At 35.5% G+C, this 16,166-nt stretch overlaps 1 protein-coding gene and 1 non-coding gene across 12 annotated transcripts in view; one reads left to right on the top strand and one right to left on the bottom strand.

Annotated features, from left to right (window-relative positions):
- TTLL5 (tubulin tyrosine ligase like 5) overlaps nt 1–16,166 on the bottom strand; it is a 404,612-nt gene that overhangs the window by 223,078 nt on the left and 165,368 nt on the right. For 8 of the 11 annotated variants that reach the window (XM_065940163.1, XM_065940162.1, XM_065940173.1 and 5 more), the window contains 3 exons: nt 15,839–15,880; nt 7,922–8,035; nt 7,574–7,665 (listed from right to left, as the gene is read on the bottom strand). In XM_065940163.1, the coding sequence (XP_065796235.1) occupies nt 7,574–7,665; nt 7,922–8,035; nt 15,839–15,880 (248 nt within the window). The remainder of the gene's footprint in view (nt 1–7,573; nt 7,666–7,921; nt 8,036–15,838; nt 15,881–16,166) is intronic. The other 3 variants (XM_065940168.1, XM_065940171.1, XM_065940170.1) reach the window with 2 other exon arrangements.
- Nucleotides 11,282–11,354, top strand: TRNAG-CCC (transfer RNA glycine (anticodon CCC)). Its single transcript has one exon. It is a non-coding gene; the product is annotated as a tRNA-Gly (tRNA).

The raw sequence follows: 16,166 nt of genomic DNA, 5'->3' as shown, positions 1-16,166 counted from the left end.
TACCAAAGAACAAAGGTAAAATTTACTGCATGCTTCTAATCAGAAAACTGCAAGTCAAAAGACAATAGGACAATACTTTTGAAGTATCAGGGGGAAAGTGCCAGTCCAGAACTCTAAAACCAATGAAAAAAATCTTTCAAAATTAAAAATATAAGATAGACTTTCAGATAAACAACACTTGAGAGACTTGACTGCACTAAAATAAATCCTAAAAGATGTTCTTCAGATGGAAGAAAATGATGTCAGATAAAAACACGATCAACATAAAAGAAAGAAGAGTAATAGAAATGATAGCAAATGCATAATTATGAGACTTTTCCTCATATTTAAATTTCCTTAAACTGTTCAAAGCAAAAATAACCAAAGCACTATGGAATTTAAAACTTAAATAGAAATAAAATGCATGACAACAACAGTCCAACGGACAGGAGGGAAGAATGGAGGTATACTGGTTGTAAAATTCCTAAATTATACATGAAATAGTATAACATTATTTCAAGGTGCACTGTGCTAAGTAAAAGATGTATATTGTCACCCTAGAGCAACCACACTTTTAAAAAGCACAACAAAAAAGCAGGAGGATTGAATTAACCCAAAAATTCAGGAGAAAATAAAAAGGGAGTAAAGAACACATTAGACAAAAAGAAAATAGACAGTAATGTGGCACATCTAAATCCAATCATATCACCATGCTGTACATTAGATTCCCAGAGTTTATTCATCTTAAAACTGATTTGCACCCTTTGATCAACATCTCCCATTTCCCGACACCAGCCCATGGCAACTATCATTCTACTCTTTGTTTCTATCAGTTCCACCTTTTTTTTTCAATCAAGATTCCACATATGAGTGAGATTATACAATATTTGCTGTTCTGGTTTATTTCAGCTACCATTATCCCTTAAGGTTCATCCAGGTTGCCACAGAGGCAGGACTTCCTTTTTTTGACAGTAATCTGTAAAGACACACAGAGATTAAAAGTAACACGCACACACAAAAAAGACAGGGCATGCAAACACTAGTCATAAGAAAGTTGGAACAGGTAAGGGTGAGGGGAGGAGAACCTGGGTGCAGGCAGTCAAAAGGTGCAAGCTTCCAGTTATAAGATAAGAAAGTACTAGGGTTATAATGTACAACAGGTAAAGAGAATTAATACTTCTATATGCTATAGATAAAAACTGTTAAGAGAGTAAATCCTAAGAGTTCTTTAGTTTTACTTTTAGTTCTTCTCTGTTTAACTTTGTGTCTCTATGAGCTGATGGATGTTCACTAAACTTACTGTGATAATCATTCCATGACATAAGTCAAATCATTATACTATACACCTTAAACTTTAAAAAAAAAAAAGAAAGAAAGAAAGCTAAAGCAAGTATATTAAGCAGACAAACAGACTTGTGGACAAACAGCATTATCAAAGATAAACACGGACATTCCATGGCAATAAAGAAGTCAGTTTATGAAGAAGACATAACAAATCTATTGCATTATCAAAGATAAACATGGACATTTCGTTGCAATAAAGAAGTCAATTTATGAAGAAAACATAACAAATCTATTGCAGAGGTACCTAATGACAGAGTTCCAAAATTCATGAAAAGCAAAACTGACAGAACCAAAAGGAGAAATTGACAAGGTTTCAATTACAATGGGAGACTTCAATATACACTCTTGATGACTCATAAAATTAGTAAAAATAGAGAATATCTGAACTGTCAAATACTTTGACCTAACAGACCTTTATAGAACACTCCACCCAACAATAGCAGGATGTATAGTCTTTTCAATGTACCTGTTACATTTGCTAGGACAAGTCATATCCTGAACCATAAAACAAGTCTCAGTACATTTTAAAAGATTCAGCTTACACAAAGGACATTTTCTGAGTACAAAAGAAGTAAATTGGAAATCATTAAGCGAAAAATCTCTAGAAAAAAACTTCAAATATCTGGAAACTAAATAACGCACTTCTAAATAGTCCACAGGCCAAAGATAGAATAAAAGCAAAAAATACAACAATCAAAATTTATGGGACTCTGCAAAAACAGTATTTAGTAGGAAATTTATAGTGCTTAAACACATAACAGAAAAGAAGACGGGTCTCATGTCAATGACATCAGCTTCTATCTAGAGAAACTAGGAGGGAAAAAAAGCAAATGAAGTCCCCTGGTAAGTTAAAGGAAGAAAATAATATTAGAAAGGAAGTCAATGTATAAGAAATAGAAAACAATGAAACTAAAAACTGGGTCTCTTATAAGATCAATGAAATTGATAAACCTCTAGCCAGACTGAATATGATAAACAGAGAGAAGAATTAAATTACCAATATCAGAAATGAGGGAAGTAACATCACTGCAGATTCTACCAATATTAAAAGGATAGGTGAATATTAGGAAAAATTTTGTGCTTACAAACACCACATATATGAAATGGACAAATGCTTGAAAAGATACCAACTACCAAAGGTCATTCAACTAGAAAGAGATAATCTGCATAGACCTGTATATGTTAAAGAAACTGAAATTGAACTTCTGGTCCAGATGGCTCCACTAATCAATTCTACCAAACATTCAAGAAATAAAAAATACCAATTCTCCATAAATTCCTCCAGAAAACTGAAGAGATAAGAACACTCTCCAACTTATTCTATGAGTATTATCCTCATACTGAAACCAAATATATTATAATAAAACCACAGATCAGTATCTCTTATGAACAAAGATGTAAAAATCTCATTTTAGTAAATCAAATTCGACAATCTAGAAAAAGGATACATGTCAGACCAAATGGAGTTTCTTTAGGAAAGCAACGTTGAGTTTGACATTAAAAAATGGATGCAATTCACTATATCAAAAAACCAAAACAGAAAAAACATATTATTATGTCAAGAGATGCAGAAAAAGTAATTGGCAAAATCTAGCATCCATTTCTGATAAAAACTCTTAGCAAAAGATAAATAGAAGGGAACTCCTTCAATCTGATGAAGCGCATCTATGAAAAACCTAACACTAACATCACACTTAATAATGAAAGACTGAATGCTTACCCTAAGAACAGAAACCAGACTGGGATGTCTGCTCACTGGTCCTGCTCAACACTGTGCTGGAGGTTCTTGCCAATGTAATCAAGCAAGAATAAAGCACTAAAACATATCCAGATTGGAAAGAAAGAAGGAAAACTGTCTTTATTCACAGACAATATTTTCAACTAGGTAGGAGATCCTATGGAATCTCCAAAAACTTTCAATAACTGACAAGTGAGTTTAGCAAGATTCTGTGCGTGCATGCTAAGTTGCTTCACTTGTGTCCAACTCTGTACAAACCAATGGACTGTAGCCTGCCAGGCTCCTCTGTCCAGGGGATTCTCCAGGCAAGAATACTGGAGTGGGTTGCCATTGCCCTTCTCCAGGGGAGCTTTCCGAACCAGGGATCAAACCCTCATCTCTCACATCTCCGACACTGACAGCCAGGTCTTTTACCACTAGCGCCACCTGGGAAGCCCCAGGTAGTGCAAGATTACAGGACACAACGTGAAAGTGAAAGTCGCTCAGTCAAGTTCAAGTCTTTGCGACCACATGGACTACACAGTCCATGGAATTCTCCAGGCCAGAATACTGGAGTGGGTAGCCTTTCCCTTCTCCAGGGGATCTTCCCAACCTAGGGATCGAACCCAGGTCTCCCACACTGCAGGCAGATTCTTTACCAGCTGAGCCACCAGGGAAGCCCAAGAATACTGGAGTGGGTAGCCTATCCCTTCTCCTGTGGATCTTCCCGACCCAGGGATTGAACCAGGGTCTCCTGCATTGCAGGCAGACTCTTTACCAGCTGAGCTATCAGGGAAGCCCCAATAAATATGGAAAAGTCAACTATATTTTTATATACTAGCAACAAACAATCAGACATTGAAATTAAAAAAACAAAATCAGTTACAATCAAATCAAAACATATTAAATACTTAGGAATAAATCTGACAAAAAAAAATGTAAAAGATCTGTACACTGAACACCACAAAACACAGCTGAGAAAAATTAAAGATGACCTAAATAAATGGACAAATATACCTTGTTCATGGGCTGGAAGACTCAATATTGTTAAGATGTCAATTCTCTTCAAACTGATCTAGAGAGCCAATATAATCCCAATCAAAATCCCAAGCAGGCTTTTTCGTAGAAACTGACAAACTAATTCTAAAATCCAAAGGGAAATGCAAATGACCTAGAATAGCCAAAACAACCTGGAAAAAGAGCAAAGTTAGAACAAGATTTTTTATAAAGCTACAATAATCAAGACAGTGTGGTACTGTATTGGCACAAAGACAAAAAGATCAGTGGAATAGAATAAACAGTAAAGAAACAGTGGTTTTCCACAAAAGTGAAAAGACAGTTCAATGGACAAAAGGTAGTCTTTTCAAAAAATGGTGCACAAACTATTGAATATCCATCTGGAAGAAAAAACAACTATGATCCATATCTTGTACCATATACAAAAATTAACTCAAAATGGATCAGACTTAAATGTAAAGCTTAAAACTATATCTACAAGAAAATTTGAGATAGGCAAAAACTTCTTAGATGCCAGAGCACAGTAATTAAAACAAAAAAATTGGACTTAAAATTAAAAATCTCTGCTCCTCAAAAGATACTATTTAAAGAATGAGAAGACAAGCAACATATTGGGGGGGGGGGGGGAATCTTCTCAAAGTACACATCTAATAAAGAAATTCTATCCAAAAAAAAAAGAACTCTCATAGCTCAATTATAAGAAAACAAATTCATTTTAAAAATGGGCAAAATATCTGATCATCAAATGGCAAATAAGTACATGAAGACATGCTCAACATCACTAATCATTAGAAAAATGCATGTGAAACCATGATATATCACTACACCTCTCCTAGAGGAGCTAAAATTAAACTGGCCATACCAACTGGTGATGAGGATGTGGAGAGACTGAAGCTCTCATACATTTATGATAGGAATGCAAAATGGTAAAACCACGCAGCAGTTTCTTAAAAAAGTTAAACATGTACAATGATATGATCCAGTCATTCCACAAGTAGGTATTTACCTAAGAGAAATGAAAGCACATGTTTATACAAAAATTTCTATACAGATGCTCACAGAGCCTTTCTTTACAATAACCAAAAAACTAGGAGGAACCTAAATGCTAATCAACATTTAATCAAGAAGAGGAGAGGATAAACAAATTCTGATATATGCGTATTAACAAAATGCCACTTGACAATAAAAGGAAATCAAACCACTGATACATGCTATAACATGTATGAATCAAAAAATAATCTTGCCAGATTAAAAAAAACATCAGCAAGTAAGAGGATAACCAATAGAATTCTATATATGAAATCCTAGGAAAAGGAAATATCTCTGTATTGCCAGAAAGCAGATCAGTAGCTTCCTGGGACAGAAGTAGGCAGGGCAGGAAAGGAGCAACAGGAGAGAGGAATTACAAAGGGGGACAAAGACACAGTTGGAAGTGATGTGTATGTTCACTGTGTTGACTGCGGTGCGTAGTTTCAGGGATTTATACATATGTTACTTTATGAAATAGTACACTTTGAATATGTGAATCTTGTTGTATATCAATTATAACTCAACAAAGCTGTTAAAAATAGCATGTACATGAAACACTAAGCAATAAGTTTAATGTGTTCAAGATTTACACTGAAAACCATAAAACACTGCTAAGAGAAAGAAAGCAAAGAAGTTCTAAACAAATAGGAAAATGAGATATATCATGTTCATGGATTTGGAAAATTCAATAACTGTTAAAATATCCACTTTCCCCAAATTAATCTACATGTTCAAGGTAACGCCAACCAAAAGTCAGCATAGAAACTGACAAAGAAATTCTAAAATTTCTTTGGAAATACAAAGGACACAAAATAGTCAAAATACTTCTGAAAAAGAACAAAGTTGGAAGACTTACACTACCTAATTTCAAGACTTAGTATAAAGCTACAGATATTAAGACAAACAGATGGATCAGTAAAACTGAATAAAGTCTAGAAATAGACACATATATATTTCAGTTAATTTTCAACAAAGATGCCAAGTTAAATTCAATACAGTAATTTCAAAAAATGGTGCTGGAACAAATGGACATCCATATGGAAGGGTCAACCCTTACCTCACACCATACACTAAAATTGAATCAATACATATCATAGACCTAAATATAAAAGTCAAAATTATAAAACTTCTAGAAAAAAACAAAAGAGAAAAGGCTTTGTGAACTTGGGGCTGGTAAAGCCTTAGAAAACACAAAATGCAAAAAACCTTAAAAAAAATTAGTCAATTGGACTTCATTAACATGTAAAATTTCTGTATTTTGAAAGCCACTGTTATAAAAATAAAAAGTCTAGCCGCAGACTTGGAGAAAAAATTCACAATGTAAATATCTGGGAAAGAGTCTTTTATAACAGAGAAATAAAAAGATAAAAACCTTAAAATTTAAAATTAAAAAAAAGATACAAAAATGGCCAATAGCACATGAATGCTCAATATCATTGTTCATCAGACAAAAACAAATTAAAACTACAAAGAAACACTACACACACACGAATGACTAAAATTAAAAAAGCTTGATAATACCAATTGCTAGCAAGGACAGGAAGCCAGTGGAACTCCCATACGTCACTGGTGAAATGTAAAATGGTTCTTTCTCTTATCCCTTATCATATGACCCACCTACTCCACCCCTAGGCATTTATTCAAGAGACACAAAATCATATATCCACACAGAGGCTTGTGCATGAATGTTTGCAACAGCAGCTTTCTTCACAACAGCCCAAAACTGGACACAATTCAAGTGTTCCACAAAGGTGAAGAGATAAACTACGCTATATTCATACAATGAAATGGTATGTAATAATAATAAGGAATGAACTACCACTGTTTCACACAACATGGATAATTCTCAAAAAAATTATGCCAAACAAAAGAATGCAGACATCAAAAAATATATACTGTATGATTCTATTTGTATAAAATTCTAGAAAAACTATAGTGCTATAAAAAGTCAATCAGTAGCTATTTGAAGCTTAGGGTAAAGAGAGGCGCTGACTGTGAAGGAGCATGAGAGGACATCTGGAGGTGACGTAATGTTCCATGTCTTGATTGTGGTGATTAAATTGATAGCTATATTTGTCAAAATTCATCACCAACTTAAAATAAAATGGATGCATTTTATTGCATGAAAACTTGATCTCAACAATGATTAAAAATAAACAGTATATCATTTATGTACACATACAGAGGGTAAAAAAATTTTTTTCCAAATCAAGGTAATAATAACCACAAAATTTAGGACAGTATCTAACTCTGGGTTAGAGGGCTAGCAAGGAAGGAAGCAGGGAACCAGCAAAAAGGGAGGAATGATGCACAAGTAGATTAAGTTATCATTCAAGCTTTAGTTCTGGGGTGGAGTAATATTCACATTGTTACAAATAATTAAAGTAAGGAAAGCACCAATGGAGAGCACGGATGATACTATGTCACAATTAACTCAATTCTCTGGGCCTGAAGCACAGATTTAAAAAAAAAAGGTAGTCACCTCACCCATATATTTCCCATGTCTCTGATGTAGGGAATATGCGAATAAATCCACCTCTCCGATCATTCTCTTCCTTCACCCTCCGTAAAACTTTGATCTACATGGAGGAAGAGAAAATAAAATGAGCACCTATTTTGATAAATGTAATCCATGTGGTTACAGGACAGAGTTATGACCCGAGAATATGCAAGAAGCATGAAGGAAGAAATTAATTCCATTTAAGATGCTGTTTTTTGAGAGGCTGTATCTCCCATGTTCAGTGTAAGACAGGACTGTCAGAAACATTTATGAATCACTCATTTTCACTGAACCCTATGTTAACCCACAAAGGCCTGAAATGGAGTCATCTTTACCTCCTCCATTGACAGACCAAGCACAGAACCACCTAACTTCCCCGGCACCTTCTCCCGTGCTGAGCCCACAAGGTTTTTCATTTCCGCATCGCTGGCGGAGAGTGGTCGAGAACGCTAGGGAGAAGAAAAAAGAAAAACAAAAATGTATTGCCATCGTCTTTCTTCACTTCCCGCTAGTCAGTCCCTCAATACCATTATTTTTCATAATATGCATAAGCTCAAATCCAAAGCCCATTTTCTGTAACAGATCTCTTAGCCTGAAATCCTGGCCAACAGATGAAAGCTAGCAAACTCAAACAAGAGAAGAGGAAAAAAGACAGAACGAAAACACTATGGGTTGCAAGAGACACAAACAAAAAAAAAAAAAAGAAAGATGTCCACATGGCTTTCTAAGCTAGTAGGTACTCCTAATCTTGGTTTTGACATAAATCTAACAGTTTGAAAGATAAGGGGAAAAAAATCTGAAAATAACTTCAATGTAAGATTAGATATGGGTTTATTTCAGGAAGTCAATATATTCTTTTTAACACTGGGGAAGGAGAGCTAGGAAAAGTGAGATATAAGACAGAAAAACAATGAACAATCTCCTATCACAGATGACAAAGTTGGACAGTGGGATGTTTCAGAACTTGAGGGGGAAATATTGAAATGAGAGTTATCAGTGATGCAGAAAAGAAATGTGAGCAAGGCTATGACTTGAGAAACACTGTAGCTGCTGGACTTCAAGAGACTTGTATCTAGGATGACTGCCTTGGGTACTCCAAGGAGGCACCCCAGTGGGTCATGCTCCTTATGGAGCCCCAAAGATGATCAGGGCAACTTCAGCTTCTGAATGATCAGGAAGGTTGTCGGAGAACAAAAGTTTTAAGTGATTTTGACATTATGAGAGCAGAGAAATATAAAGGCAACAAAGGAAGTCAGATGTATGAAATGTGAAAATAAACTATTATTAAAAAAAAAGATGACTGATAACTAAATCAGCCAAGTGGGAATAAGGGATAATCCAAGAAATGGGGGTGCAATTTGTCTCTCTGAGTCCAAGAAGTAACTCTGACCAGACAGAAGAAATCTTACTGTCAGGAACTATTGTTTATTCTCCTCTTTGTGTACACAATCTATGGAAAGGCGTTTTGACAACTCACTTTTGACATTTTTAGCAACACTCAATGGCAGTGGTTTAGTCGCTAAGTCGTGTCCAAGTCGCAACCCCAAGGACTATATCCTGCCAGGCTCCTTTGTCCATGGGATTCTCCAGCCAAGAATACTGAAGTGGGCTGTCATTTCCTTTTTTCCAGGGGCTCTTCCTGACCCAGGAATTGAACCCAGGTCTCCTGCGTTGCAGGCAGATCCTTTACCGACTGAGTTACAAGGGAAGCTTCTCAACAATTCTCATTGTTAAACTAAATGTTTGTGTTGCCCCAAAATTCACATTGAAGCTCTAACCCACACAATGTGATGGTATCTGGAGACAGGGCTCTTCGGAGGTAAGTAGGTGAGGACATGAGAATGAGGCACTGGTCTAATGAGATAAATGCCTTGTAAACAAGAGTCACAAGGGAGCTTGTTCTCTCTCTTTCCCTGCCTGAATACGCACAAAGAGCACAGCGCAAGACAGTGACCATCTACAAGCCAAAAGGAGAGGCCTCAGAACAAAACCTACCTCGCCAGCACATTGACCTTGAACTTCCCGGCCTTCAGAACCATGAGAAATAGATTTCTGTGGTTTAAGTCACCTGGTCTATGGTCTTTGGTCTATGGTCTTATGCCCACACAGACTAAAGTATACCTGTATATAAATAACCATGATTGGCTTTATCTTTGGACGCAGGGGAGACCAATATATACTAATCTTCAAATCTAGCGTGGAGTTATAAAACACAGATTTTCTGATAAGCAAACCCATGAAAGAAAAATCATGAAATCAGCAGATACAAGCAATGAGTGAAGGCAGGAACTTTTCTCTCTTTAGCTTTTCCTGTGGTATCTTCAGCATCTAGAACACTACTTGGCATGGAGTAGGAGATCAATAAATATTTTTTGAACAAACAAATAATGTGCTGACACACAGATCAACCACGGTAGGAATTCAACTTTCCAGAGGATTTTGGAAAAAATATTCAACTCCCTTCTAATCCCTGGAAATACATTACACAACACATGTTGGGACTACAGGGAAATTAAGAAGAAAGTTTAAAAATTTAGGAAGGGAATCAATATAATCATTTTTAAAAATCTTTAAAATGTGAGTTCTTATTTAGCATATAATTTGGAAAAGCCAAAATATTAAATGGGTGTCTTGAGGATGTCTGTCATTTTCACACATTATTTACTGTTTGCTAAAAAGACTTATCTACCTCACAAGTAACAACATGACTTTGATCAGAAAGCCACTGGCAGTAAAACCTCCAAAGTCAAGTTGTCTTATCACCTCACACTAGTTAAAGATATCTTAAAGTCCTCTGAAATTATGAAAGAAGAGAATGTGAAGTAAGCATTCATCTTAATGATATAAATAAAAAAAAGATTAAGCATTTTAGAATAGAAAGAATGTTACTTTAAAATGTTGATTAACTGCATTACAATAAAATAAAAGTAAAAATAAAAGTATTTTAAGAAATAGTTATTACCTATCAAAATTGTTTTAAGGAATGGTCATATTTTATAAGAACACAGATCAGGCTACTACTGATCAAGTCACTCATCTAATGAGCACGTCCAATTAAAAAAAATTTTTTTGCTTTTTTGTCTTTTTTGTTCAATCTCTTTTCTTTATTAGGGGTTTTTTGCTTGTTTGTTGTTTATTTTTCATCTTTTTAAACTTTTTTTTTTTTTTGCTTTCCTAGGACCTAATTTTCATCTTTGTAGAACTGCTTCATGATAGAGTGATATTACTGGCTTCCAGAGATTGAGATTATTATGATGCTGTTGGAATCTTCCTCTACTCATCTAAGCCTGCTCCCCCAAACAAAGAATGAGCACCTCAAAACCTTCCCAGTCATTTTCAGAGTTGTCGCCTACCCACATTCACAATACCCACAGTGCACAATCCTAACTCAAGCCACTGCATGCCTGTGTGAGGGTTATTTGAGTGGGGTGTGTAGGAATTCAAGCAGGTGCTCCTGGTCGGGGTACTCGGGAGGTTAGAAAAAGGAGGGGGTAATGGTGCTTGTTAGATGAATGCTCCAGCTGTTAACTTTCATGAACCAAGGCCTTTATTCTTTTACTGCCACAAATACCACAAGGCTGCAAAGAAAAGGTCAATGCTACTTCAAGAGGAAAAAAAAATGTGGCTGGAAACTCCTTTAATCTCTTCACCCATTTATCTCAGTGTCAACTATTAAGAAGGCTGAGAGGGGGATTTCCCTGGTGGTCCAGTGGCTAAGACTCTGTGCTCCCAATGCAGGGGACCTGGGTTCGATCCCTGGCTGGGGAATAATATCCCACATGCCACAATTAAGACCCAGCACAGCCAAATAATTAAAAAAAAAAAGAAAAAGGCTCAGAGGAAGAAACATGAAAAGAAAAATGTAGCTCCTGAAGTCTAGGTATCTCAAATGCTGCTCTAACATCCACCCAGGTTTCCTATGTCTTTGGAAAAGCCAATGGAAAATAATCAGACCAGAAAGTCACACATATTCTGCCAACCTCAGCTTTTCAATAAATTTGAAATTAGAATTTATTTTTTTTTAGAATTTTTTTAATCTATATAATATCTGTTATACTGGTTCATAGAGAAATATATTTTTACAGGAACAACAAAGCATTACTCTCTAGACCTACCAATACTTATTAACGAAATGAAGTCTTAACAAATGAATTATAGAAACAGGTAAGAGAAAAGAGGGAGAAGAAAGGATAATAAAGAAAAAAAGAAAGAAGAAAAATGCTTATGAGTACCAAGGAGATACTTAGAAATTAAAAGCAAAGAAAAAAGATATCAGGCTGACTTGAAAGGCCATCAGGATTGTCAAAAATAAGAGCAAAATAGTTTAAATGCAAATCATTCTGTGGTTTTGACTTTGGACACATCAGCTCAGCTTCATTCTCCAGGTAGTAGATAGAATAAATCCACATACTCCAATGAATTGACTGACTAAGGAAATAAGGCTCCTCTAAACTTAAAAAGAACCACTGCTTCTGGCTAGATGACACAAGATTTAAACTATTGGGTTCTCAGATACACTTTAAACCGTCACAGTAAGAATTCTGCCATGCAATATGCATCAAAACTGTTAAAATATCATTAGCACAACTCAGGATACAGAACTACACCCAGAGAAGAAGCATGTACACATCTAACTTTCATTGCTAGGGAAGAACTGAAAAGTACCAGTTACGAGAACTGGACAAATGCAGAAAATAAAAAAATGGTGAGGCATCCTCAAAGATGTAAAAATTGAGGGGTTAAAAGAAAAAAAAAAATCTGTTTGAAAGAGAACACATGCAGAAAATAAAAAAATCTCCCAAAGCAAGTTTACAAAGTTTGGAATTCTGTGTTAAAAACACATGAATTAGAAATAGATCAACTTATATGTGATGCATCTTGCCACCCAGAAAATAAGAAGGACAAGTTTAAAAAGTGAAATGCTATCAAATGAAATAAAATGACAAAAAAACCCCACATGTGAACAAATCTGGGTTGAAATAGACCAAAAATGGCTAACAGAGAAGGCTTAAATATACTGATAACCGGAAGTACACTACTGAGAAGCTGGGGGCGGGGGGGTGGGTGAAGAAAGCAAGCAAGTAGGTATGTGTTACAGTAAAAAAAGAGACATGTAGCATCTGGAAATGTGTAATAAATCTAAGTCAGCAGGTCTGAGAGACATGCATCTTGTTATTAACAGAACTGGCTTTAAAAACAAAAAAACTTACCAAAACCACTTACAATTATGTTTGAAAAATCATGGAGAACTGAGGAGGTACCAGAGGATTAGTAAAAAACAAATGAGGTACCAATCTTCAAAAATGTAAGAAGTATGCTCCTGGTGATTACCATCTGGTAAGTCTAACTTGAATCCCTAGTAAAATAATGGAACAAATATTAAAAGAAAAAAATCCATAAACATTTAGAGTTTAATGGGTTCATAAAGAATAGTGGTATGCAGATTGCTTCATTTTAAAACATGCTTTAAAATTTTGATTTTTTTGGACAAAATAACAAAAAGGAGGAAAAGCACAAATATGTTTAATGTCTCTGGATGTTAGAGAAGCATTTGTGAAAATTTCATAGAATTTTTACTTTTAGTTTTATTTCCAATCAGGACTCAGTATCATGATATAATAAATAAAATACACCAATAAAAGCTGAACACAGTTAAAAGACAACTATAAAGTAAGATAAGTAGCAGTGAATCAAATTGGGAGGTGACTGGGTACTGATTAAGCATTGTTTAGAATCCGTATTGATGTTTGGGAGGATGAACAATAAATTAATTGGGTTGATTTGCATTTCTTGATGATAGTAAATGTGAAAAGACATGACTATAAATAAATGAATATCAAAATAACACCAGATACTGACAATGGAAAAAGGAAAATCAAAATAGGACTCAAAAGTGTGAAGGAGACTAAATCTTCTGAGGGTTACCTATGTGTCCAAAACTATCCCAAGTATTTACCCTATGTTTGATCATTCCTTTCTCAGCATAACTCCATTTGTGTATTACTACCCTCATTTGTAATGTAATTTGTGTGGTACACATATGGAATTATGCTAAGAAAGGAATGGGAGAAGACTCCTGAGAGTCCCTTGGACTGCAAGATTAAACCAGTCAACAGTAAAGGAAATCAACGCTGAATATTCATTGGAAGGACTGATACTGAAGCAGAAGCTCCAATACTTTGGCCACCTGATGCAAAGAGCTAACTCATTGAAAAAGACCCTGATGCTGGGAAAGACTGAAGGCAGGAGAAAAGGGTGGCAGAGGATGAGATGGTTTGATAGCATCACTGACTCAATGGACATGAATCTGAGCAAGCTCTGGGAGATAGTGAATGACACGTAAGCCTGGTGTGCTGCAGTCCGTGGGGTCGCAAAGAGTCAGACACAATTTAACGACTGAACACACACCCTCATTTGATGGATGAGGGAAGTGAGGCTGAGACATAAACGAATCTGCTGAAGGTCTAAGAGTTAGTGACTGGCAGAGTTCAAATTCAAACCCAGGCCTATCTGACTTCAAAGTCCCTGTTCCTTCTACAAAACAATACCACCTGCCTTGGAACACTAAAATATAATTTCTGTTGAGTGAAAAATATTAAACCATAAGCCTTCAAGGGAAGGGAGAAATGTAGAAAAAGATAATGGATTAAAAAGGAATTATCAGACAACAAGTAAAAAATTGTATCTTCAACAATCTGACAGCAGCAAAAAAAGAAATGTTTACAGTCTAAATGGCCAGAGCTAAGAGTTTCTTTTCTTTTTTCACTTAGCTCTGATGAAACTATTGTAGACTTGAAAGTGTTTCATTAACAGAAAGACAGGGACAAGATAGAACATTGCAAAGGATGCTAAGAGTTAAGAATTCAATATGTTTAAGACTGCCCAAATAAAGCCACAAAGCCTTTGTGTCACGTGAGCAGTGCTGAAATGCCTAAGCACTAGAGTGAGGCCTTGCTTGTCCATAGGATGTTTGCAACTTACGGAAATTCAAGCAATAGAGGTAGAGTAGAATTAAAATGGGTAATGGGACATTAAGATTAAAATTCCATATCAAAGACACTTCTTTGGAGTCAAGTTCAGAAGGCTATGAAACAGTACTTTAATGTTCTCCTTAAAGAGATTAGGTCAAGAGATAGGTAGAGTGTAAGCTCTTTGAAATCAACAGCCTTGGGTTTTGTTTGTTTTTTTTGTTTGCCATGGAGAGGAGCTTGCACACTTAGGTACCTGCTAAATACAAAACACCATTACAGAGTTTTGAATTCCACCAGTTAAACAACAAAACTTGTATTACAAAACCATGCTAATCAGTTACCAAATATTAGACAACACAGCAGGTCTTTTTTTTTTTTCATTTCTTGAATTCATATATACCATGTAAATCACGTTATCAAAAATAATAGCTAGGAAACTTACAATTCAAGCTTCCAAGCTTACCAGAATCTGTATCAGAGAGTACAAATGTCAAAATAAATAAATAAAAGGGAGCCTTTTACTAAAGGATTAACAATTGCAAGTGACACATTTATGAATGGGAACATCTACATCCCTCATATCAATGCATCAAATAGTGGAAGCGGTGCCCTCCCTACTATCCTATCACTTCAAAAAGACGCTAAAAAAAAATCTGCATAGAAGAAAGCAACAATATATCTCACATACTGCTAACAAGAACCGAAAAAAGACAAATGCTGATCATTTAGAGACTGAGATCAAACATTTTGTCTTTATTTTATAGGTAGTATCTAAGATATTAATGATGGAAGCATTTCTAAGATTCATAAGACTACATATAAGGAAAGGCTTCTTTTAAAAAAAGAAACAACCAGAAATATAGCCCAATATCCAATATGAAAACACTTACAACATTAAGCTACTAACAAGGGTATGTTTCATAAGACACCTGAACAAATGAAAGGTGACTTGTGAACGATAATATTTCCTTTCTGGAATATTTTAGTCAAAGCCATAGATATGCCTCTAAACTGTGTTCATCATTTGAAGTCAGCTGCCTCCATCACAGCATGATCACTACCAGAAAAAGAGGATTCAGAAATTCCTGCAACTTCTACTTTTGTATACTACATCTGAAAAGATCTCAGCATTCATTTTCACTTATTCTATTTTACATTGTTAAACTATTCAAAGAGCAGGTGCATGAAATATACACTGTGAAATGGTGAAGCTAAAAGGCTTTCCATTTAGGGAATGGAGATAAAAGTTTGAATGAACTCTCCAAATGATCCAGAACTTACCTGCTTGACGGTTGATGACTGAAACTGTGCAGATACTGGACGCTATAAAAGACAGAAAAATGGAATAAAGCCTTATCTTCTCCTAACATGCCTGTATTTTCCAACTCCTACATCTAATATAAAAAAGAAAAAAATCATCTCCAAGCAGAGAACAAAAGCCAAAGCCCTATATTTTGCACTTGAAAGATTAGAGCATTTATTATTTTTCACACTGCATTCTCCTATGGTATAATTATTCCAGTTTCACCTCACCACTGAGAACTCAATCCTACTGTCACATACTGAAGATCCTGAAGTTATTATTCCACCTGGTAAAATGGTCTCACAC

The sequence above is a fragment of the Muntiacus reevesi genome, chromosome 7, assembly GCF_963930625.1.
Source record: "Muntiacus reevesi chromosome 7, mMunRee1.1, whole genome shotgun sequence".
Taxonomy (NCBI): Eukaryota; Metazoa; Chordata; class Mammalia; order Artiodactyla; family Cervidae; genus Muntiacus; species Muntiacus reevesi.
The sequence above is the reverse complement of the archived record's forward strand: the minus strand, read 5'-3'. Positions and strand labels throughout refer to the sequence as shown.